Genomic DNA, 24,830 nt, shown 5'->3' with positions numbered 1-24,830 from the left:
ACGGCGGCTGCTGAGCGAAACCCTCCGGAGCAGGAGGCCTTGGAGGCGTCCACCTGCGTGTGAAGAACTGGCCCGGTGCCACGGGAGCTGCCCGGGCAGGGCCGCGGTGCGGGGCGACGAGCGGGCGCTGGTGGCCCTCGCGTCGCCGTTCTTTCACCCAGCCACGGGGGTGACATGTGCCACCCCTGCACAGATGCCACAGGGCTGCAGAGAAGCCCGCAGAGATCTGATAGTGGCCCCAGCGCTTCCTCTGCAGATGGGGAGCCAGAAGGAAGGGATTTCTGCCATCAGCATTTGTTCCTTCGCACAAGTGACCTGCGCTGCAGTTTTAGGCGCAGTGATAAGGCACAGGAAGGCTGCTAACCTGACAGTACAGCCAAAGGAACAGCTTGCTGTTTTCTGTCCCATCTGCCCGCTCAAGAAAACAGCAGCAGGGGCTGAGGCCAGTGGGAGAGGTGTTTCAGTGCCAAGAGCAGCTGCTGGAGGAAATACAGGCGTGAAGACAGCGGTGGTACCCACCCGGCACACTGCAGCCACGGCAGCGGGGTTGGAGGGGAGGGGAGGCAGGGCTCAGGCCAAAGCCCACGTCAGAGGCCTGAGGAGCTGGAGGCCCCGTGGAGCAGGTCCCTGGCATTTCTGTGGTCTCGGCTCCCCAGTGCCTCAGCTGCGAGCAGCTATTTAGTCGTTCTGTTGCCAGGGAGAGACAGATCATTGCGCAAGTGCCAGAAAAGCAACGACAAAACCAAAGGTGCCGACAGCATGACCTGGACAGAATCTGGGCACTGGAGTCCACAGAGGGGCTTGCAAAGCTCCCCGGCACCCCTTTTTCCACCATTTCCACCACTGCTGTTATTAGGCTCGACATCCTGCTCTGGCAGAGGCCTGGCAGTACACTGCGTGCCCCTCGCTGCTGAGGCCACAGGGACACGCTGGCCAGGACCCCAGAGCCCCATACGGGTGGGTGTGTGCGGGCCGTGCCTGCGCTCCGCCGCCGGACTCCTCTGCTGCAGAGCACGGCTCCCTGGGACGGTGGCTGGGGGAGAGGGTGTCTCACCGAGGGCCTGCGTGTGTCAGCCTGGGAGCAGGGGACTGGTGGCAGGTGTGGCAGCAGTTGCCCGCCTCACCTCCCGGGTGCCCCCGGCACTCCAGCCCAGTGGCAGGTGTGGCAGCAGTTGCCCGCCTCGCCTCCCGGGTGCCCCCGGCACTCCAGCCCGGGGCCAGGCCCTGGAGCTGCCCTCTCTGCAGGAGGGGATGCAAGTCTGATGGTCAAGAGAGAAAAGGGGCTGGAGAGGGAAGCCCAGCAAGGGGCAGGCAGACCCTCGTGGCCAGGGGCAGGGCTGGATCCCTGCGCACGGAGCTGGCTGCATGCACAAGGCCCTCTGCAAATAGCTTTCAGCAGGGGAAAGGGTTGCCACCGCGGTGACTGCTTACGCTTCCTAGTCTAGTAAATCAGTGAAGGAGAGTGTTGTGTTGTATGAGGCCATTAGCTTAAATTATACTGAAATAGTTAGCAGTCACCAAGAAAATGCTGTTTTATGCAGAGCAGCCGGGCTTTGTGCTGTCCAGGCTGTGCAGAGAGCCGGGGTGAGTGTGCAGCAGTCGCTGCCGGGAGAGGAGGGAAAGCCTTGTGCCCAGGAGAGCTGCGACGCTGCACAGCCCTGCCTGCCTGCCAGGAGTCCTGCCTGTCCCTCTGTGGCAGCGGCTGGACCCTGGCACTGCAGCAGCCCAGCCCAGCCCTGCTGGCCGCAGCACCCGGAGGATTTCTGCAGGCAGGAGCCCTCCTGATGGCTGCCTTCCAAGCCGCTCCAGGCCTGCCCGCGGCTCTCCCCAGCGCTGACCATATTTGGTGGCATAGACTGCCCAGAGATGCTGGCATTGGATTTGGGATCAGGACTGACCCCAGCCTTGGAGGCACAATGACCTTTCTCGAGAAGCAACAGCAAAGTGGAGAAGGCAAAGTTAAAAGCAGGAGATACTTGTGAAACCATTCCCATCTCAGCAGGCAGCAGCCTCGGGGCAATCTTGAGGGGTGGGAAGGGGCTGGGCTGGTGTCAGAAGGTGGGAGAGAAGGGAATGGAGGAGGGGAAAGCTAAATAGATACCCAAAAGTCCTGTTCCAAACACTGCTAGCACGGCTGCTTTCCGTAGTAGTATGCGTGCACAAATGCAACTGCGTGCACTCTGAAACAGCCTTGGCATCTCCCGGAAACTCAGCACAGCATTCGGCCTGGTAGCGCATGTGCCTGAAGTCCTCCTGACCATGGACAACTGCTCCAAAACTCGCTCATACCCACTGTGCAAGCGCAGGGCGTGCAGACAACACCCCCTCCTGCAGCCACGCAGCAACTCTACCCTGCACAGCATCCTTCAGCCATGCGCCCACATGCTGCCCTCTGCGTACACGTGCTCTTCCTCTCTGCCGCAGCATTGCTGCAGAACACACGCAACAAGGACAGAGAAAACAGGAAGAAGTACTTAGAAAATGTCATGGCTTTAATTACCCTTATCAAAATTATTGTGAGCTTGCTTAAGTAAACATTCACCCTGCACATTCCAAGACCCATCTGGAAGCTGAAGGCAGCCTTCATGCAGCATCAGGGCCCCAGCAGGCCTGCCTTTTGGGGAGCACTGCTCCTCAGGGCTTGCCCAGGGCCGGGGCGTCCAGCCCCGTGCAGCACTGGCTGCTGAGAGCCAAGGCAAAGCGTGCAGTGACTCTGAGCTACCTGCAGGCCTGCCTCCACCTTGCCTTCCTGAGAAAACTCTTGAGCCCCAGGAAGCAGGACAGACGGGGTCTTGCAGGCATGGTCGCTTAGCCCAGATGCAGTTGTTATCCATAGCACACAGCTTGTAAAATCACCTCCTGCAGCTGGGCTTGAGGTAAGGGCTGAACGCAGGGCAGGGAGGGAATGTTCAGGCTTGGCACCGCTGGGTGTCCCTGTCACTTGTGCTCATCACAGCTGCACAGGCAGAGCTCCTGGCCCCATGGCCAGCACCGTGCACCCACCCCGGTACAAGCCCCTGCGCCCCTGCGGCCAGGGGAGAAAACCCTCCCCATCCCACGCAGGTGGGATGCCAGCAGCTGGCAGAGTTGACAGGCTCCAGCAGCGTTACACGGTCATAAATCAGAGTCCAAACTGGAACATGCCTGAAAGAAATAAGCATGTAGGATCTGCTATGCAGCCTTCACTCTGTCTCTCATGGGTCAGAGCTGTTGCCCTTGGTACCTGGGAAGTGCAGACTTTTGTTGCCTGACAGGCTTTCAACAACGTGACTGTGCTTGAGTGACATGATCCTGGTGGAAGTCCTCCCACAGAAACCATGGCTGCAACCTTCCTCTTGTACTTGGATTTTAATTGCCTTCTTCAGATCCACCCTAAATGCCAAGGAGAGATCATGCCAGTACTTTGCCCCCACTTTACCAAATGCAAAGCTATAATTAAATTTTAACTCACAAATAAATTATTCATATTTTTCTACCACACATGATAAATTACTTTAAGCCAAAAGCAACAACAAAAAAATTGGGCTTAATTATGGCAGATAAACATGATCCTGCCCTGGGAACAGCCAATTCACTGAGGAGAGAATGATACTGAAGGTAAGACTATTGTCTTTAATTACTCTCTTGCACTACAGGCTGCCCCAAAGTACGTCATTTCTTCCTCATGAATGCCTGTCTAAAAATAAAAACGGAGATAAGATTCTGAACTTAGTGTTCTTCCATTTCCCTTTGCATGAAACTTCATCCCTGGAAAGGGAAGGAGTTGAAATCTAGCAATGTTGCATCCAGGCACATTGCCTCTTTATTTTGGGCTGCTGGCATTAGGAGGGTTGAGGTGGGACAAGACCAGCTCCTGCGTGGCCTCCCTCCTCCTCATCCCACGAATGGCAGCACATCTGGAAGAAGGTTTGCTCCGGTGGGAGAAGGTTGCTCCAGGAGGTGCCGTTCTGTCCTGGGGCAGCAGCGCAGCCCCTGCAGCGCCTCGGTGCCATGTGCCGCAGCAGCAGCCTTTGTGCCCATGGCTGCGGGACAGACCAGGGAGGGACATCGCACAGTTTTCCTGGAAGGAAAGGTGGGACGATGGGAGCAAACCTACTTGTGCTGAGATACTGCTCCTTCCCCACCTCCCCAGGACCTTCACTAGGCGATGCCCTGGCAGGGTGGGGACAAAGGGACAACTAAAAAAACCTGGGGGAGTATTCACAGGGTTCAGCCTGGCTATAACCACATCCCTACCTCCTAACACTAGAGACAAAGGAGAGCTATTCACCCTTCAACACTGGCTCTCCCACCAGCCCTGGGACCTGCAGCGATTGTCCTGGAGACCTGCCTGTTACCATTGTGGGGCCAAGCCCGAGCCTCCAGCTTCACCCAGGGCCTCCAGCTTCACCCAGGACTGGCGCAGCCTCCTGACTGGTCACCTGGAGGGACGCAGGAGCAGTCAAGGCAGGTCCGTGCTCGGTTTGGGGAGCTCAGATGAGGCATTACCAGCACAGTAATCTGACACGCTGTCTGAACCCGTGTGCAGCTACAGCTGGAAAAGGGGCAAACACCAGCAGGCAGCTGGGAACTGAAATTAGCCCTTCCCTCCTGCCCAAATGCAGGCAGAGCTCGCTCCCCAGCCGTGCAGCTCCTGTCAGCTCTGGGACACCGGCACACGTCACTGCCACACAGACCATATCTGACACACCAGTGGCTCAGCCCTCCTCCGGGGGAAACTCTGGCTGGAAAGAGAACAAACCCCTGGGAAGTGAAACCGCTGCCTGCGGCAAGCCCAAGCCAGGAGCAGCCGTGTCCGTCCCCAGCGGAGGAAGCACACAGCCGGCAGACGCCCAGCATGGGCACCGCTGCACGGCCAGCAGCGAGCAGCCATCGTCACCGCTGAGCTAAGCTGCTTCTGGTGCCCTGGTCTGCGACACCAGGCTGTTTCCAGGCACTGGGGAGCATCATGTCCCTGTCCCCATCCCCATCCCTGCCCAAGCCCTGTGGCTGCACCAGCCAGCCCATGGCAGGGTCCTGCTCTCACCCCAGCACTTACCCTGGCCCAGAGCAAGCAGCCCTCTTGGGACACCTCGCTGGGGCTGGGGCAGGCAGTGGCTTGGACCTGCCTCTGCCCATTTGGGGCTGCAAATGCAGTCCCTGATCCCGTGCTGGTGGCACAGGCAAGCACAGCTTGGGCACATTTGGTTAATGCTGGGGCCTCTTTATACACCCCCAGTGCTGCCCTGGACTCCCAGCAAGTTTCCTTGCTCCCACCTCACCCCGCGCAGCAGCCCCAGCCCTGCCCTCCCCCCTGCACTGTTCGCCTGTGCTTAATAGTATTTTCATGACTGTTTTAGACCCACACTCTGGGAGTCTCGAGGGATGTTTGTGCATGACATCACCCTCCCCCTCCTGTAAATCAGGCACTGGGCTGTGCATAGCCATGACCCATTCATGACAGGGATAAAATCCAGATGTTCCAGTGCTACGTGCAGCTGGGTCATTTCCTTTTTTGGCTAAAAACGTGAGGCTCTTGAGGCTGACTGAAAGAGGAGCCCGGGGGCCCTTTGTACAGAAACCTTTTGTGGTTAATCCCTGGAAACAGCGCTGCAGAAACAAGGGTTTGTGGTGCTCCTGCTGGAGGACAGGCTCAGCTGGAAACCTCCCTGGCTGGAGCTGCTCGCTCACCCTTTGAGGCTGAGCAGCAGCAAAACCAGAGCCTGGCACAGGTCACCGGGCAGCAACAGCAATAAAACTCTTACTTTTAAAACCCCATTAGCTGCCAGAGCAGGAGCCTTTGAAGGAGCCAGGAATGTGCATGCACAGAGTCTGTGCCAGGGTCCCACGGGCTGTGCCTGTCGTGCCGCTGGAGCAGCACCCGCAGGAACCAAGCCACCGTGCAGAGGGAACGGAGCCGGGTGCTGGGGCAGGCAAGCCCAGAGGAAGTCGTGGCAGCTGTTAGTAAATGTAAAGAAATCTGTGGAAAATAGTTTCAGATGTTAAGGGAATAAATGGCTCCCCGGCTGATAAAAGTGAGTAATGAGCATGCTCCACTTCGGGGAAAGCTGCCAGGAGACCACTGTTACCCCGACTGGACACTACAGCAACTTCCTCACCAAACCTCCTCCCGAGAGCCTACGTGTGTGGACTGGGGAGTACGTATCGCAGGGGGAAGGAAGCTTGTCTGCACAGTGGGATATGATTCGGTATCGCAGCGATCCAGACCAGCTCCCACGGCAGTGGAGCATCCTGGCTGCTGCTGAGCCCGACCCGACAGCCAGCCCGGAGGCATCGTGCCTGTGCAGCACTGGCTCTGGCTGAGTCCTGCTCAGGCCCGTCCTGCAGAACAGCCTGCCCGGACAGACAGCAGGCACGGACAGACAGGCAGCCCTGGCACCAGGAACCCACTGCAGCCCCACAGCAGGAAGAGGGAGCTGCTGTTCCTCTGCCATAACCCAACGGGACTGGTACCTGGCGTGTGGTTTGGGGAGGGGGAGGCATGAGCACCAGGGGGATCAGCCATCCCCAGTACAGGGTTAGGGGCGAGGACAAGGCTGAGCAGAGCTGCAACACCAATTCAGACAGCGCTCTGCCCTGTGCCTGCTGTTCGAGAAACACATGAGAGCAAGCATCGCTAAAATGGTTTATTATATAAAGCCGTAGGAAATATACAGGAGGTTTAGGACACTTCCTTCTAGAGACTGCTCCAAGCTCCTCAGAATAGCAAACACAAACTCTGATTTGCCTGCATCAAAGCTTTCAAACGAGGGTTCAACAAGGATCTGAATACAGAGTTAATAACACTTCAACATGCATAACATTTTCTGTTCCTAAGTGAAGCCTGGGGGGTGGGGCTAGCCCCTTCATCCTGCAGTTGGTTACAAAATGACAGATATTCATGACAAAAGAGTACAAAAGGAAAAAAATCACAAGAAGATGCTTTCAGAAAAGCACGTGGCTGTCTAAGCAGGAAAGCAGGGTCAGCGTAAGTGCCCCAGCAAGACAGAAGCAAAAGGGATGTAGAGACAAGGCAGGCATGAGCATCCCACTGCAGAGGGGCCTTAGTGGGGCCCAGGGCCAGCTCAGCCATCAGGCAAAGATGGCTCAAACCCTCGTGTGAGTCTGGGATGACTAAAGATGTCCTTTTGTGTACAGTTAGGGCCAATGCAGGGACTTGGGAGATGCAAAGCCCCTCCTCAGGGCAGCCCACCTTTGCTTTGCTTCTCGTTTGGGACACAGCGAGGGATGAGCGTGGCTGGGGGAGCCACCGCCCTCTGTCCGCCGCAGGGGAGGACACTCAGCCCTGGCAGGAGCAGGCTGTGGACACCCCGACTGCCCCCTCGGCTGACCTCCGCACTGGAGCCCTGCGTTCCCACAGACCCTCCCCTCTGGCACTCCCAGCAGCCACCGAGCGCAGCCACAGCCTGTGGGCAACACTCCCCTCCACAAATTAACGAAAGGTCTTCATTGTTACCTGTGCCGCTGGCAGCTGGGCTCAGTAAGGCAGTCCCCATCCCATGGTTCCCCGTGAGAGGGATGGAGCAGGAATAAAGCCCTTGGTGCTCTCAGCCTTCAGCACGCCCTTCTCTGGGGCTCAGCCAGGCGCATCTCAGGGGGGACCACCAGTGGGCCGACACCCACTAGCTCCAGCTCAGACACCGCAGAGGCAGCCACGGGAGATCACAGTACAGGTGGACAGGAATGGGGCAGGGAGGTGGGAGGAGCAGAACGCCCCGTACCTGCGAGCGATTTGAGCTCCTCATCCACATCTGAGTGAGAGCACCTCCACAGAGATGTGCAGAGCAAAGGGTCTGGCCCGCAAATGGTGAGGTGGCTACAGAAATCTGGAGGTGGATCCCACCTGCCAGGACACATGCTCTTCTCCTGGCAACACTCGAGCCTGGTGTCCCCAAACCTCCTAAACGCGGCAGAGAGCACCCTTCATGCCCGGGTTGAGCAGTGCCACAGGCCAGCCACGCGTACGGAAAAGGCTGTGCTGGCAAAGCCATCTGCTACACAGGCCAGCACGACCAAGCCGCATGGACCAGGAGCTGCTGCCTTATATCACACAGAGCAAGGGAAGACATGGGCAAAAGAGAAAAGTCAGCCCTGTGCCAAGGGGAGCAAATACATGCTGCCAGCGTGCAGATCCAGCAGCCCAACGCTGAAGCTGCTGCTGCTGCCCTCTGCTCAGCTGGGGCCCTGGGCTCAGCTTGTGCCTGGTCAGACAGGAAGCAAAAGGAAAGAGTAAATAATGGGGGGTATTGAAGCTCCTTTTTCAACTTTATTTAGCTTTGACTCTGCACAGAGCCATAGCATAGCGTACTCTAGCCTTCAGGGAGGGGCACAGGAACTCCCGGAACACACCGCGGTTCGGGGTCAGCCCCCATCTCTTGTGCCTCGTGTGCTGCCCCTGAAATGTTGTTGGGGTATCTGGCACAAAGACCCTGAAGAATAGAGAAAGCCCCTGCCCCACGGTGTCCTCGGAGGCTCATAGGTCGCTGCTACAGTCGCGGCACAGGATCTCATCATTGTCAGGGATGAAGCCTTTCCCGACCAGCGAGGTGTTGCAGCGGGCGCAGTTAAAGCAATTATGGTGCCAGTGACGGTCCTCAAAGGAGACATATTTACCACCGCCAAAGCCTACGGGAGGGACAGAGTGCAGCGTTAGAACCCCTGGGGAAACTGGGACGAGCTTCCCACACAGACCAAGTCTTGGCCTGTTCATCTCTGAGTCAGGTCTTCACACGCAGTGCTGCACTGTGGCACCCAAACACCCCCCAGTATCGAATGCATCTGAAATACAAATCTCCACTCTTGGGGGGGAAGAGGTCCAAAACGATTTCACATCAGATTTTGCAGGGTTGAGATCCTCGGACCGGAATCACCATTTTCTCCCCAGAGAGGAGCAGGGAGCGGAGCTACCATCGCAGCAAACAAGGGAGCTGTCAGGAGCTCCTGGCAGCACTGCTTGGAGCAGCTCCTTCCAAGGACAGTGCTAGTGATATCCTGGGAAAAGCCCTCCTGCCACCAGCCCAGGCCCGGGCTCCTGCAGAGGCTCTGTGGGAAGCTTCCTTCCTCTGCCAGCAGTGGTTGGACTTGTGGGCTGTGACCCCCTTCTCCCTGGGACTGCGACAAACTGATAAGGACCAGACGGGAAGCAGGGTGCCCAGGAGCTGCACTGTCTTCAGCCAGAGTCATCCTCTGAGTCACCAGCTGATTCATGTCTTTGCCTGCCTTCCCAGCAGCAAGAGACACGAGTTGCAAAGGGAAAGGTCAAGTGGGGGAGGACAGGGAGGAGGCCAGACCCTCTCAGGGGTGTCTACAGAAGAGGACCCTCCGCTTCCCCTGTCTTAGGCAGGTATGACAGGTCCAGACTCCCCTGCAGCAGCTGCTGCTCCAGCTGTGGCTGGAAGTCTCTGGCTTTCCTTGTCTGTGAGCAATCTTTCCATAGGACGTGGCAACCAGCCTCAAACAAGGCAAGCTAGAGACACGAGATCACCCTGTAAGGGGTCATTTTGGGAGCCTTTACCCCTGGGCAGAGGGAATTCCTCCCACGGGGCACAGTTCACCGCTTTGAAAGATGCAGATGAGGGGACACACATGGCCCTAGGACCACTGCAACAGAGATCCTCTCTCATGGGGTTCCTTGGAAAAGCAGCTGCCGTTGTTTCTGTGAGGGACATACCTAAGGGCACCTTGCTCTCCCCAGCATTTGTCCCCGGGAGGCCTGAAGTGCCTGGAGACACTTGAACAAGCCTGCATGGTGGAGATGTGTATAAGCATCATAAGGGCCTGGGTCACATGTGCACTCAAGAGGGCAGCTTCACCCAGAGAAGTCACCACATGTCTGGAAGGAGGGCATGCCCTGCCCTGCAGAAGCACCCCATAACCAGGGCCATTCTGCTTACCTGTGATGGGCTTTGTGCAGGCACTGCACTTCTTGGCATAGAGGTTCCCAAAGCACTTGATGCAGTACGGGTTGTCATCCTGGGAGGTGAACTGCTGGCCAGCCAGGGGGGTCTTGCAGCCTGTGCAGACGAAACACTCCTTGTGCCACGGCTCATCCCGGTAAGTCACTCCTCCCTTGGTCAGGGTCTGCGGGAAGAGAGCACACACTGGTGACACACGGGCACAGGGAAATGGGCTGCAGTGCACAACCAGCGGCTAGCCAGAGTGCTGGCACCTGAACCCTTCTCTGGTGGGGCTCAGACAGGACTGGGGAACATGTCCCTGGATCAGAGAACTCAGGGACTTTGGGCTGTCAGGCCAGACATACCTTTTTGCAACGAGTGCAGCGAGGAGCGAACTTGCTCTCATAACAGGGGACACAGTAATAATCCTTCTTGTCTGGGATGAAGGATCGTGACCCGATGGGCTGCTGGCAGCTGCTGCATATGAAGCAATGTTCATGCCATGTTTGTCCGTTGTACTCCAGCTTACGGGATCCTGCAGAGAGAGCCGTTCACAGTGTGACAGGAGGGAGAAGCACACGCATACATAGGGAACATGGGAGGCTGTGCAGGATAAACTGTTGTCCTGCACACCTGGCTCTGTGCCTGCCCTCCCCATGGCAGTGCGGGACCGCAGGCAGCTGGAGAGGGGAGGCCCCAGGCCGACCCCACAGCCGCAAGGGGAGAGCTGCAGGAACATGCCCCTAGCACTGGCACACAGGCTGCGGCAGACGCCTGTTGTAACCTACATCTGAAGATGGTGCCAGAATGGCCAAGCAAAGACACTCCCTTGCCTCAGGCCATCTCCAGAGACGCTCACACACCTTCAGTCATTCCTTTTCTTCTAGTCAGCACACACCAGAAAGTGCCCAGGAAACCCTTTGTTATCTCCTCCCCAGCTCACTTCCCCCATGAAAAAGGGGAACAGACAGACAGCTGCTGTAGTGATCGCAGCTCGGGATCCTGCTGTCTTGCCAGACAAGCAAAGTGCCTGGCCCACTCTATGCAGTGACAGTGGGGCAGAAGAGCAGAAATTCAGCTCTCTTCCTTGCTGCCCTAGTATTGGAACCTGCAGCCCTGGCCAACGCTGCTGGGACCAGGAACAAACTGCAGTGCTTGAGTCTGCCTGCTCCTACCTGGCATGACTGTCTTCTCACAGGCAATGCATTTGGAGGAGAACTCGCTGCAGTAGCAGTCATTGCACAGCAGCTCCTCGCCTTGGCAGGTGAATGGCTCGTCAGCCAGAGAACGGTCACAGCGGAAGCAACGAAAGCAGTGCTCGTGGTAATGGCGATCCTCATAGTACAGCTCCTGGGGAGGACAGCCAAGATAAGGAAGGGACAGATAGCCCCAGGGAACCGCCCTGCCCGGCCGCAGGGGCCCATACTCACTCTGCAGTCATGGCCGATCAGCTCTTTGCACTCATCACAGGTGTTGGCAAAGTGGGCATCATAGCAGGGGATGCAGTATGGGCCGTTGTCCATCTGGATGTACTTGCGTCCATACAAGGACTCCTTGCAGTTGTCACAGTCAAAGCACTCTGTCATGGTGCCAGTCTGAGGGCCTCGTTCACCTGCTAAGAGATCAGCAGAGATGCTGGGTCAGTATCAGCTTACACTGCCTGAGATGTCCCTGCACAGCCCTGCCATCTCCAGAGGGCAAGGACCGCAAATCCCTGCGCTGAGCCAACAAACAGCCGCTATCAGGACAGGACACAGACCTGAGCTGCTGCACCTGCTCTGTAGCTGTACACACTTCCAAAAAAGCCTGCACACATTCAGGACCTGGGATGAATCTTGCTTCAGGTTTATATCAAGATCAACAGTTGGAACACTTAGGCACCACTCAGAGAAACCTAGACACGTAAACATGCAGTTGAGCTTCTTACTGTCTGCCCTTTTGCTGGGAAGCAAAGTGTAAATGATGACCAAGAGAGAGAATTTTTTTGCTTGAAAAGTTTTGATTCGGCACCCAAAACAGGACTGTGCACACACTGTGTGGGTGCACATCCACTGTCATGTCAGAGAGTCAGCCACCTTGAGGGAGATCTGTCTACCAAGCAGCCCTTCAGAGACCCATGCTCAGCCACCAGCACGGCCCTGGACCAACAGCAAGATTCCTCCTGATGGTCTGTGACCTGATGCTCTGCCTGATGGCGCTGTCAGTGTTTCAAATTCTGGAACTTCTCCAGAACTTTAAAGCAGCTGCCCCACGGGGAAGCAGAAATCAGGCACCCCACACTGTGCCCAGCTATGAAGCTACATCCCAGCAAACTGCTTTGCACATGTTGCTCCATGTGCAAGTGTTGGGGAAGGTGGGTGTTTTACAAGCAATAGAAGTGTTTGGGTTTTGCACGCAGGAGATCAGATGTCTCTCATTGCCCCTTCTCTCCATCTCAGACTAGAGGTTTGTGGAACTACTTCTCTTTCTTTGGAGCACTAATTCCAGAACAAGAGTATCTTCCTTCTGTTTGGTTTAACCTGGTTATTCCCATATGGAGTTTTCCACTTGCAAAATCACACCCTTCTTTAATACAGGTTGCTATCAAGTGTAGACAAGCCCATGGAATTACGTCTGAGCAGTCAGCTGCAGAGTGCCGAACGCTGCAGTTTTCTTCATGAACCCACCCACTTCAGAAAGAGCTATTATGGCTCAATCTACAGTTTAGCATTTAATGGGGCAGCAGGGAGCTCACTGCCACCCTCTGCACCTCCCTCCTCATGGGCTCCCCAGCCACAGCGGCCATTTCCCTTACTCTAGGAGGCAGCCTCCAGGGCAGGAGCCGATCCAGACAGCTCTGACTCATGGCAGCAAGCTCCCCAGGGCTATTCTTGGTCAAGCCACACAGCTCCCAGCTGTTGTCAAGCCTGGTATGTGCCAATAGGACTGCCGGTGAATAAATCTAGTGTTCCCACATGGCTACGTGACCAACAGAGAGGGAACAAAGTCCCTTTTCAGACACTCTCGTTACCCAGCTGCTGCCCCGGCCATCGCCTGCTCCGCACGCTCCAGCACGGCAGGCTGGTGTGCGTGGCTGCAGCCGCGGGTGCAGCTCCATGGTGTGCCCCGCAAGCAGCGCAGGCTTGGGGCCACCGCTCTGCTGAGCCTGCCCTCCAGAACCCTGACCGGCAGCCCCAGACTCGCTGCCCGTGGAACAAGGCGGCCTGGACAATTTCCAGTCTGTTACTGGAGACGGGGCAGGCGCTTGGGGCGGTTTGCACAGGGGAGCCGAACAGGTGCCAGGGTGCCGAAATGGACCCGCTGCCCCAGCTCTGCCCCTAGCCTGGGCTGGCCCCCCAGTGCCCCCTCCCTCTGGGGCACGCCATGAGGTGCTCACCCGGCCGAGCAGCAGCTCCTGTGCCCTCCATCACCCCACACGGCTCCCGGCTGCTTTTCACCCACCACCTCCTCCTCTGCCACCCCACTTGCCTTCACTCCCTGAAGCCACCCAGGACCTTTCTCTCTGGCAAAGAATGAAAATCAAATTAATAACCCTCCTCCTCCCAGCCCTGTTGAAGGAAACTTTCCAAGGTGTGTCTGTAATAAAAGGTCCTCTAATGAGCACTCTTACCCTGGGAGCCACGGTACTGCTGGAGCAGGGAGCTGCCATGTTTGGTCAATGGGCTGCACTTTATCTCTGTGGTCCTGTAATACGGGGTCAGAGGACACCAGAAAATGCAAGGGAAGGAAAAACAACTTGATGGGAGAAGCCTTGGGTTTTACCAGTGACATGGACAGTGACAGTGCTCGGCCTCCCAAGCACTGCTGCGCCTCACCCAGACACTGTCCCTCCGTAAGCCCCGGGCCCAAACTCAAAACAAGGGACAGCATTTCCCTGGGTGGGAGGTGGACAGGATAAACCCACCAACAATTGCTGGGGCTCTCGCGTCCCTGAACCACCCTGACGAGGCAGGTGCTGCTGCCCTGAGCGTGCGCCGTCCCCTGGCCACACACGTACCCTCGGGACCCAGTGCCAGCCACCAAACCACAGGAAAGCTACGGGGTGTGAGTACCAGCTCCACAGCAAGTGCTCAGGGCTGTGGCATGGCCAGAGCAAGCCCTGCTCCCCTGGGGCAGCTGAGCTATCACCATGATCGAAACAGGGATTAAAAAAAAAAGTGACAGGACAGGAACATTTCAATCCCAAATGCTGTTTGTCACCCAGGCCCCTGGCAGTGCCATTCCTCCTCTCCTCCTACCGAGGGCAGCTGGCACTCCCGAGCCCACCAGGACCCCCAGCCAGCCTTGTGCTGGCCGAAGCCCTCAGGTGGGACTCACTGGCAATACTGCAGGCAGCACCGGTGGGTGCCCTGCAGTGCTGCTTTCACTGCAGGGTGCGCAACACAGAGCAACCACAGAAGAGGAAGTGAAAACCATATAAACCCTTTGAAAATTATATACTGAGGAAGACTTTAAAGCAGTGTGCCATGCTTGCCTCCGCTTTGAGTAGTTTCTCCCCGAAGTCTACCTATGTCTGTTGCACGCTGTGTGAGCCAAGCTCCTGCTCTCCAGGCTGTGGAGTCCGAGCAGGCTGGCAGATGCATGGGCTGGCAGATGCACGGGCTGCCAGCAGAGCAAGTCCCAAGAGCGTCACGTGGCTGAGACTGCTATGAGAGCGTACAGGATCAGACTCCGCGCTGCCTTTTCCACAGAAAAAAAGAACAGGCCCAGGAAGTTTGCTTAGGGTTATTTGTATTAGATAAGCTGTTTGCTCTCTTTGTTCTGGTCTTGCATGCAATGCTGGGCAGGGGTGTCAAAGCCCTATGCAACGCCAAAGCAAACTCTGCATCTTTGCCCTTGAGGACATAGTACTGCCAGAGACCAAGTTCATGGAGAAGAAGAAGGTGGGACAAAAGAAATAGAGTAAAAGAAATAGTACAAAAGCCCACAATTCTTACTGTGATTGCAATGAGGAACTTGGAAATTGCCTCCATTCACGAAGAAAAGAGGTGGAGTTTTAAAATGCATTAAAAAAAGAAACTTTAATTGAGGCTCAGATTTAGAAGGCACAACATAGGCAGTCACTATGTGTGCTAATTAGCATGTGCTCATACTCTGCTGTCTGCACCGCCCTGTAAACGTTAGCTGTGTGCTAGGCTGATGTAAGTAACACCTTCAAATACTAACCAAGGTGTTGCCCTAAAATGATGGGATTCCAGTTGCAAAGAGAGTGCTTGCTTGCCTATTACCAGATGGCTGAGGTCCCTGTGGGACAAGGTCTACTGGAGCAGGTCCCTCATACATGGGGACGGTGGAGCTGGATGTGGGGTATTCTCAGCTGTCTTGCTGGCTGTCTGAGGGCAAAAATAAACAACAGATATATGCCTGCCAGCTGCCTACCCTCTCTCTTTGACAGATATAGTTGCACTCATGGAGGAAAGGAAGTTCAGTTCCTCTCCTGTGCCCATGAACAAACAGCTTTGGGAACAAGAGCTCCTCTCACAAACAACATTTAAAGTGCTCTGGGATGCAAATCTGATCAGTCTGGAACACAGCTCAGAATAGCTTCACGTATGAGAAAGGTCAGCAATTTGTCAAGGACGCACAGCAGAGTCCACTTTCTAATTAGAGAGTAACATGCACCTAACACCACCCCGGTGTCATTGTCCGAAGCAACACAGCAGATGGCTTAGCAACAGCCCCAGGAGATTATTACATTAATTTTAGTGTCTATAAACTGTGGACCTATTATGCAAAGGAGGCAGTACAGACTGTCCAGGGCCAGGCTTTCTGCTACACGCAATCACTTAAGAGTTTAACCAGCCTTCTGAGACGATTCCTGGTACAATGAACTCCTTCAGTGAGAGGTCTCATGTATATGGTGAACCTATAACCCTGTGTAACTTCACACCAGTTTGTTGTTTGTTGTCAGGTCACAACCAGCTGCTCCATGAAGTGATCCTACAGCAACCTGTAAGGCTATTCCTAGGGAAACACTTAATCTTTCCAGGACACAGGAATAGACCTGCCTTTGACTGTCTGTCAGGTTCCTGCCTATTCTCATCTTCCCTGGGCTGCTCTGAGCACAGCTTGTGCAGTTGCAGTCCACACCTAAACAGATATGCAGAAGAGAAAGCACAACCTCGCTGGGACAGGCGAGCGTTCCCCATGTAAGGATGAAACCGTCCAGGGACAAGGCTTTGGAAGACTGTCCTCAATGTGTTCCAAGGTCAGAAGAGATGAAGAACACTTTTTGTTCCTGTTGGCTTTCCAGAACCATTATGGGTCCTGGAATCTGCATTAAATTGTTTCTGCCTGCCACCGACCCTAAAAGGGAAACCAGCTGCTTGCTCTGAGGAGCAGCTCCAGCACTTCTGTTAGGCTGGGAACGTTTTCAGTCCATGTTTCCTGACACGGCTCCTGTGGATCTGCTCAGGGTCACTGCACCCCCCAGCCAGGGGCTGGCACAGCCAGCCCAGGCTCTCCGGGGCGGCGGGGGTCAGCTCCTTGGGGCACCGCGTGGGTTTCTCTGCACCTCCTCACGCTGCTGCCTCTGTCTGTACTCCCTTGCTCTGCTCCCAAACCCACGAGTACAACTGCAGACCTGGCACAGTGGAACAACGTCCCCCATCTGCTGTTAAAGGAGATCCTACTTTTGGGTGAGAGGCTGGAGGCAGCTTGCCAGAAAGGTGCCAAGTGTTTCATCAGGGTAACCCAGCCGGACCCAGCTTGCCCGGAGCACCCTCAGAAGCGGTGTTGCGTCAAGCCTTCACCCGCCTGCTTGTAGCACCACTGAGTCACTTCCTGCCCCGAGATCTCGCTTCCAAGCTGCCTTCCAGCCTGAGCCTCCCCACGGACAGCTCGGAAATCTCAAGTTGAAGGACTGGTTTCTCTGCACCTCCTCACGCTGCTGCCTCTGTCTGTACTCCCTTGCTCTGCTCCCAAACCCACGAGTACAACTGCAGACCTGGCACAGTGGAACAACATCCCCCATCTGCTGTTAAAGGAGATCCTACTTTTGGGTGAGAGGCTGGAGGCAGCTTGCCAGAAAGGTGCCAAGTGTTTCATCAGGGTAACCCAGCCGGACCCAGCTTGCCCGGAGCACCCTCAGAAGCGGTGTTGCGTCAAGCCTTCACCCGCCTGCTTGTAGCACCACTGAGTCACTTCCTGCCCCGAGATCTCGCTTCCAAGCTGCCTTCCAGCCTGAGCCTCCCCACGGACAGCTCGGAAATCTCAAGTATGAAGGACTGCTCCGGGGGGGCTCTGGCACAGTGAGGAGCAGAGTCCTTGCAGGGACCATTAGTACAGCCACAGACCTCACCTGGCAGCTCCCCCATCACCAGCACAATGGGAGGACACTGCAGGTCATTTCTCCAACATGTAGGGAAAATTTGGTTCTTACAGTCAGCCTCGGAGGAGGAGGCAGGAGACAAATTAATCAGCTGGGTGTAAGGCCACACAGCCCCCACCTGCACCACTGGGATGTTGCGCTTACGCATGCGCATATAGCAAGCTCTGCTGAGCAAGCTGCGCTACAGTCGTTTCCCCAAGCACGGGCAGACCAACCTCCTGCCCAGAGCAGTAATGGGCTGCTCTGGGCTCTGCAACAGATTTAGCAAAATGGCTGGCACAGTTGTAAGGAAACACCCTGCATTTCAAATGAAGTAAGTGCTGTCAGAATCACCCTTGCTCAGCAAGGTAGGCAGCTTCCTGAAAATACCCACAACTTTGAGAGGAAGAAGTAGCAGAAACTGTTAAAGCATCTGACAAGTCACAAGGTAGACCTAGATTGTTGCATGATTTTAATACAGTCTTAGAATGGCAAATTGAGGGTTTCCTAATGTTCAGAAGAGATCTCTGAGGTGCCCTCCACCCAAAGAGCAAAACCACATCACATGGACTCCTCCTGACAGCTCTGCATATAGATCAAGTGCTAAAAGCACGACAAGCACAAATGTCTGATCTTACCCTAAAACTGAGACAATCTCACCTGATGTCAGCCCACAGCCTGCCCAGAGGTGCCCTGCAGAAAGCACTGCACTGTTTGTACAGCCGTGACTGAGACATCACACCAGGTCCAAGGTGAGCAAAGCCAAATGACCGCGGTGCAGGGCATGGCCACTGCTGCTGCGCTGGACTTGCATGAGGTCCTGGCAGCACGGGCAGAGGCGCAGGCATGCCAAAGCTGAGCAGTCTGGTAAGTGCACTAAGACGTGCCCTCTGCCTCAAACAACAGGCCAACACACAGGATGAGAGACAGGAAGCATCTTTATCACTTTCTACGTTAATGACATGGCACAATATGTATGCTAATATTTATTTTCTATATCAGCATTATTCTACAGAGGAGGAGGTTATGGGATGCATCTCCAGGAGGCACCATCTCCAGGAGGCCAGGCTCAGTTTCACGCCTTCTTATAACACTAGCAATGCTGATTCTGGGAGGAAAATCACCACTGATGCCTGGTTTAAGTACCTGCTGAATTCTGCCAGACCAGATATACTCAAAAGGTCTGGAAAGCAGCAATGATTTTTTTAAAGTTTAAATTAAATTTTTGAATTACCATAAATGATTGGCCAGGTCTCTCAGGAAGGCCAACAAACCTTAGAGAGTCCATACACAGAGCCAGCTATCTGCACGTGGAAATAGTTTTGGCCTTGATGTGTTTACAGACTCTCCAGTAGGCATGGCTGGGTCTGCAAGAAATCTCGACACCCCCAGGCCATGAGCTGTTGTGCCTGCGGACTGGGGGTGTGCGGCTGTCAGGAAGTTCAGGGTCCTAAGGAACTCCAAAACTCTGCTCTGGTTTCAAAACACCAATGAGTTCATAGACCTTTTTCTTCTAGTACTAAATTCCTCATTCTTTCTCCTAATATAAGGAAACATAAACCAAAACTTTTCCTATGTGAAAGGAAAACCTGCTGCTAGTAAGTCAGGCTCTCACAAGGCAGTATCCCCATAGAAGGTAATGGGACAAAGCTCTAAGCCAGTATTTGAGCACACTGGGACTTTTGTCCCTTCTCTACCCTTTAAAGAAAGAATCTCTTTTTAATGAGGCCGCAGTTGCAGGGGAATCCAATTTTCCATGCTACAGTGGAAAACCAGGCGGGTTTGCCCATCTGAGATTCAAATTGTAATTTGTTGTGGCCAAGACCTTGCTTTGCATTTGGTTTTCAGCTACTTCTGTCCCTTTCCTCCCCACATCCTTCCTATCCGAGCAGGTCCCCTGAATCCAGTTGTGAGCTGAAGCATCTGCACGGTGAGCATGAAGATACGTGGTTTGGAAGAAAGAGAAGATCTATTCAAACAACACCAGTGAGAAGTGCCAGGCTTCCCGTGGGTGCCCATCTTGACTGTGTCTACCCACCTTCCAAAACCCCAACAGAGGGACAGCAGAGTGCAGGCTGACAAGGAGAAAGGCAACAGACAATTTCAGCCCTTGCCTTAGGCTTATTTTCTTTAAGGAAAGTTAATTCTACCAAGGTCAAAGAAAGAAGCTTAAGAGTCCCTACTATGCAACCATAAAATGAAAAACTCTGCCCAGGAAGAAAGGAGGGAACGATTTCAGAGTTAAAAATTTTTTACTAAACACTTGTAAGGGTTAATTAACTATTTCAGGTTCTGAACAAAATCCTCCCTCTTCAGAGGGCAGCTTGGACGGAGGGTGCACCTAACAGCAGCAGAGCTGTTAGGACACATTCAGAACAAGCAGCCTGTGTCATTCTGCTGACATTAAAACTGAATGTTTGCTCAAGAGATCAGCTGTTAATCTTATTCAAAATGTATACAAAGTAAGCAAATTATGCACACTCAACAGGAAGTCAGGAATTGAAACCATTTGGGCAGTTTGGACTTGTCATGATTCAAACAGACCACTTAACTGAAGGAGGAAGTCCAAGAGCAGAGGAGTAAGATACGAACACATCAAACTTCTCCCCAGCCAAATGAAGTCCCTTTTACCAGCGGTTAAGAAACCTGTGGCTTAAAAACGTGCCAGAAGAGACTCTGGCTGGCCTCTGAAGAGGCTTGGGAGAAGAGAAAGACAGCCTGGCCCAAGCTCCACATCGCAGGTACCTTCCCCTGCCACATGCAACACTGACCAAGCAGGAGCCTGCTGGCAGCAATAGCTTGCACCAAGCCGGTCTGCTACCGAAGCTCGTAACTGGCTGTAGGGCAGCAGCTGCAGACATGGCCAGGGTGACCATAATAGGAAGAAAGATGCTGGAGCCAAGTTTCAGGGAGCATGACTGATCACAGGAGCTTCGGTGTGATCAGAGGAGCAGGAGTCACAGTCCAGGGAAACGGCTGCTCATATCAATTCTTAAAAAGGAGCAAGAAACACGCGTGCAATTGCTTTCTGAACTCCTGCTCCCTTCTCCCCTCAAGCGCGTTAGGCATCCCATTTAAGAGAGAAGGATACGCTCCTGTTCAGTTATGGTAACAGTGATATCAAAAACATTGGAGTGCATACTGAAAGTGAGTGCACACAATCTTCAGGCTTTCCTCGTTTGTGACAGCCAGTGGGCATAACACCAGCCCAGCGGCAGCACTTCCAGTGCCATTGCAAAGAGGCTGCCAGCGTTGGACTGCACCGTCAGCTCACCCTGATGTTCCCAACATGGGAACATACACAAATCCCATCTGTTTGTGGTATCGCAGCCTCAACAGCCCTGGCAAAAATGCCATCAGCTAGTGGATGCTTGACAAATTACATCACAAGAGTCTGCCAATGTCAAATCCACAAATTCCCTTAGTTTTCCTCTTTCAACTAGAAAATTGGGCAAGAATGAGGAACTTGTTGCTTGTGCAGGGCTGAATAGGCCTTTCAGACATATTGAGCAGACGATACATTAACCATCATCCTACTGGCAACAAACAGTAATGCAAGAACACCCCCCCCCCAAAGATAGTAATCAACCCTATAAAACAAATTAATGGGCAGCAGCTGGCCTCTGGGCCCCAGGTTTCACACCAGGTCTAGGCAGAAGCTAATCTGGACAGTGAAATGCCCATTGCTTAGAAATGGTATAATTTATCTGTGAACCTTCTTTGCCCATGTCATTATGAAGTGATGGACAAGAAAGGGTGGTGGGAAGGGATCATAACTGGATGAGGTTCTGTCAAGAAAGTCATGAAGAGAGTATATATAAATGTACATGAAACTACAAATTGGTAGATAAGGTGCTTCACGTTACCTACCTGTTGTAGCATATGTTTTCTTGTTCTGTGTGCTACAGCCTCATAACACCACACATCACTGCAATTACAACCTCGCACGAGGTACAGGGCCTCTGCATGAAGTCAGTATTCTCCAGAAACAAACATACGACCACAAAGATCAAATGGGAAAACGCATCCATGCCCCAAACTCAAAAGACAGAACTCTGTCGCACAGAGCCTAGGATGTCCTAAACCTTCCAAATGCAGAAACGCAGTGAGATCTTTATAATGTCCTGGCAGACAGGAAAAAGGGAGTCCTGAAGAATAGGCATGTTGTGAGGATTATAATCTAGCAATGAAAGTTTAATTTTGGACTGAATTGATTTATGCCCATGTAACCCAGCAAAGTTGGCCCATAGCCATATAAATACCTAACTGCTTATCCAACTGCACAAACCCAGGACTCCGGCAATAGTGTTTCAAAATCTCTTTGCCCCATGAAATAATGGTCATACTCAGTACACTAGAATTGAAACACGAAAGCATGACAGGAAATGACTAACTGTACACTGAGGCCAATTCACCTTCATCTTAGATCTGCTCAGCCCACAAGAATCTTGCAATTCAAACAGACATCATAGCCTATATGCAGAAAAAATAATCTGACTGCTCTAGTTGCCAGTTCTTGGCATCTCAGTACAGATATCACTGCAAAATAATGGAATTCCGCTCTATTTCCCTGAAGTTCTCTTACAATTCTAGCCTTATGCTGTAGTTTTCACTTTTCTTTCCCTTAGAGGCAGCTGTTTTTTAATTGAGGATGAAGCCACTCTTATTTCTGAGGTGATACATAATTTAAGTTAGTGTTTACAAAGCTTTTTGTAGTCCCTGAATAAAAGGTACGTAAGAGATTATACCTCTGTTTTGCACATAAAGGCAATCAAGGGGCTGCTTCAAGCTTGCTTCTGAACAAACATGCACGTGAGCTTGTGGACAGGCTGCAGGGGATGGATGCACTCAGCGTGCATGTTTTGGGCTCACATGCCGAAAAGCAAACCTGCGTGGTCTGAGCCCAATCCCTTATTAACTGTCTTCTCCAGAAAGCCTGGCAGCTCTTTTGCTGATTAAGGCTCTGCTCAACTTCAGGTTTTTTTAATAAACAAAGCAACTTTGACTTACAGTAGCAGGAAAAGACATATAAACCAGACATGTTTTATTTAATGCTTGCCTATTACTTAAAGGGCAAAGTGAATTTTTTCACCAAATTTGGTCAAAATATTCCCTTTTCCGATTTCATTCTTTGTCTCCCAAACATGAGCATTTGTAGTTGGTTTCTTGCATATAAGCAGATATACTGACTGAGAAAGGTAACCTGCATTGTAACTCTAGCAGTTTTGTGCCTTTCGGGGCTCTCCACCCGCATGCAAAATCAGCAGAGTGAAGAGAAAGTCAGGAAGGTGACAGGTGGGACACTGCAATGACACCCGTGTGCCACACAAGCTCTTGCCCAGCAGCCTCTCTCCCACCATCCGATCACTAACCGTGGGCCTCTCCACCTGTGCTGGCTATTTGCACAACAAGTAAGGACAGTCTCCGTCTAAAGTACTTTTTACAGCTGCTGGTGTCCCTTGCAAGCAAAGGCAATTACAGCTCTCTAGCCTGCAGCATGTGAGCAGCTTCTAAATCTGGGGAAGGACTGAATCCTGGCAAAGACAAATTGTCTCGGGTTACCATCCCCTGCTTGCCTGTGGTCCGAAACAAAACTAAGATCATTTGTTGCCTGGGAGATGCTGTATGTGCCAGCTGCAACCCTCCTGAAAAAAGGTAGCGCTCTGCAAGGGCAGCATAGCTGAGCCCTCGAGAGTACAAGGAAGTACAGGATGGGGACAGACGGGATCGTTAAGAGAGGAAGATAACCTCTTCTTTGAGCCACTGCCTTGCCAATGTAAAGTGAAACAAATTTCCTTCTTCTGTGGCTGAAGATTTCTCTGCTAGGTGATCTGGTCATCAGGTGTTATTTACCTTCACTATACAGGTTGAGCTGGTTATCTTCAAATCAGTCTCCTTGTTAAAGCATTTCTCACTGGCACCTTTAAAAATTACTCTTAAGTACTGCACATTTTAAATAATAGAAGCCATCAGCTGTAATTGTCACATATTTTACATAAAATCTCTAAGAAATAACTCCTTGCAAGCACTAAAAAGAAATTTGCAAGATGCAACATGCTTTCCAATTTCTGCCATGCTGTGCTGCCACACTTTGAGATAAAGTCTTTGGTAGTACCCCTGAAAGGGAAAACTGGTGCCACATCCAAAAGACTAAGTGGAAACATCTATTTTAAGGGGCACAAATGCTCACAAAATTTATGAATGCCTTTATATTACGCATATGCATTGAGTTTCCAACATCTGTGCCCCTGCCCGCTGGATGTGTCTTGTCTCTGAACTAGTGCTGCTGCTCACCACGCGGGCAGCACTTCAGTCTGGGCAACATGGAGCACTGCTGCTAGCAGGCGACACGGTAAAGCACATGTGCTGACTGTGCCTAAAAACTCATAGAGGAAAACTGCTTCTTTAGAGAAAAAAACCTCACATGAACAGAAAAGTAGTAACAATATTAGAAAGCCCCTGATCCAGGTCTGTGGCTCATTTACAGAACCTCATTCTCTCATTCAAATCTGAGATTTACAAGGAAACCTACATGAAGCAGATTTGTCACAGATTAAAAAGGAACTGAAAGGTCAGAATTTTAATAACAGAGGCTTCTCTCATAGCGACTTTCAGGTAAAGACCAAGAAGAGTTGATACTTCAGCCCCTGAAGCAGCAGATACGAAGCAATGCCCCATTTCTTTGCTGCAGAGAAGATGCTCCACACTCGTTCACTGAAGGAAGCAACAGCAACCAGCTCTTGCTGACTGCTCTCCGACTAGATTGGAAGATTTTCCAAAGCTGTTTGCATGGACTGTGGGCTTCAGTGCAACAAGACACCACCAACGCCCTAATAACCCTCCCTCTGTTCTCGTAACCGACCAGAACAAAAATGCTTTATTTACAAGCTATTTGTCCCAAATTGGCAAACCCCTGGAAGCAAAAACTCAGACCAGTTCTCTGTTACCTTGCATTGCCGAACGTGATGGACCAACGTAAAACCCAACAGTCTCAACGGCAGCAGCAGGTGAGAAGCAGCTCAAGGGTGGCTCTCCCAGTGACTCACACCGCAGACAGTTAGAGCAGGTGTGACCAGCAAGAGACTCTCACTAGTAAATCATCACTTCACTAGCAAAACACTCAAGTGCTTGCCCAGGAACAAAAGCAGTCACATCATAAACCAGAGGGTGACATCAGCACAGAGATTGCATTTCCTACAGAGCTTTAAATGTCATTACTTGTGACTGGAAATTGGACACTTACAATTCAAGTTACTCTAAATTTTCGTAAGAGACATAAGAATTCTGATTCCAATTTTGTGCAGATATATTTCACTTCCAAACCCTTTCTATTTCTCAATGTCACGATGACAGGAAAAAAAAGCACAAAAAAGAGAACAAGCAAAACTCCTAACAGAAAGTGAAAAGCTAATTAACATCATTATTAGCCTGACTTACCAAGTCAGGCGCTAATGAGGTGAGCAGCAGAACTCATTGATTTCCACTGGAAAGGGTCAATGTTACTCAAACAGCATGATATACTTGGGGCCCAGTTATTCAAAATCTCTGGATTGCCCTCTTCCACTCTTATTCAAAGTTATGCTCTGTTGTCCTCTAAAATGAAAACTCAAAGCTATCAAGGATCT

The 24,830-nt window shown here is 52.6% G+C and overlaps 1 protein-coding gene across 1 annotated transcript; it reads right to left on the bottom strand.

Annotated features, from left to right (window-relative positions):
* Window positions 1–6,611: 6,611 nt before the first annotated feature.
* FHL3 (four and a half LIM domains 3) lies at window positions 6,612–24,348 on the bottom strand. The gene is made up of 6 exons (XM_009284722.2): window positions 24,153–24,348; window positions 11,327–11,511; window positions 11,072–11,246; window positions 10,262–10,431; window positions 9,894–10,080; window positions 6,612–8,625 (listed from the first exon to the last, which is right to left on the bottom strand). The coding sequence occupies exons 1-6, from the start codon at window positions 24,157–24,159 to the stop codon at window positions 8,474–8,476; spliced, it is 876 nt and encodes a 291-aa protein (XP_009282997.1). The 5' UTR covers window positions 24,160–24,348; the 3' UTR covers window positions 6,612–8,473.
* Between the last annotated feature and the right edge of the window lie 482 nt (window positions 24,349–24,830).

The sequence above is a fragment of the Aptenodytes forsteri genome, unplaced genomic scaffold (assembly GCF_000699145.1).
Source record: "Aptenodytes forsteri isolate BGI_AS27 unplaced genomic scaffold, ASM69914v1 Scaffold7, whole genome shotgun sequence".
NCBI lineage: Eukaryota > Metazoa > Chordata > Aves > Sphenisciformes > Spheniscidae > Aptenodytes > Aptenodytes forsteri.
The sequence above is the reverse complement of the archived record's forward strand: the minus strand, read 5'-3'. Positions and strand labels throughout refer to the sequence as shown.

Coding starts and splice junctions, on each gene's coding strand:
- FHL3 (XM_009284722.2), bottom strand. Junction 11,247..11,326: donor TGATCGGCCATGACTGCAGA/GTGAGTATGGGC, acceptor TGTCCTCCCCAG/GAGCTGTACTATGAGGATCG. Junction 8,626..9,893: donor CTGCACAAAGCCCATCACAG/GTAAGCAGAATG, acceptor TCCCTCCCGTAG/GCTTTGGCGGTGGTAAATAT.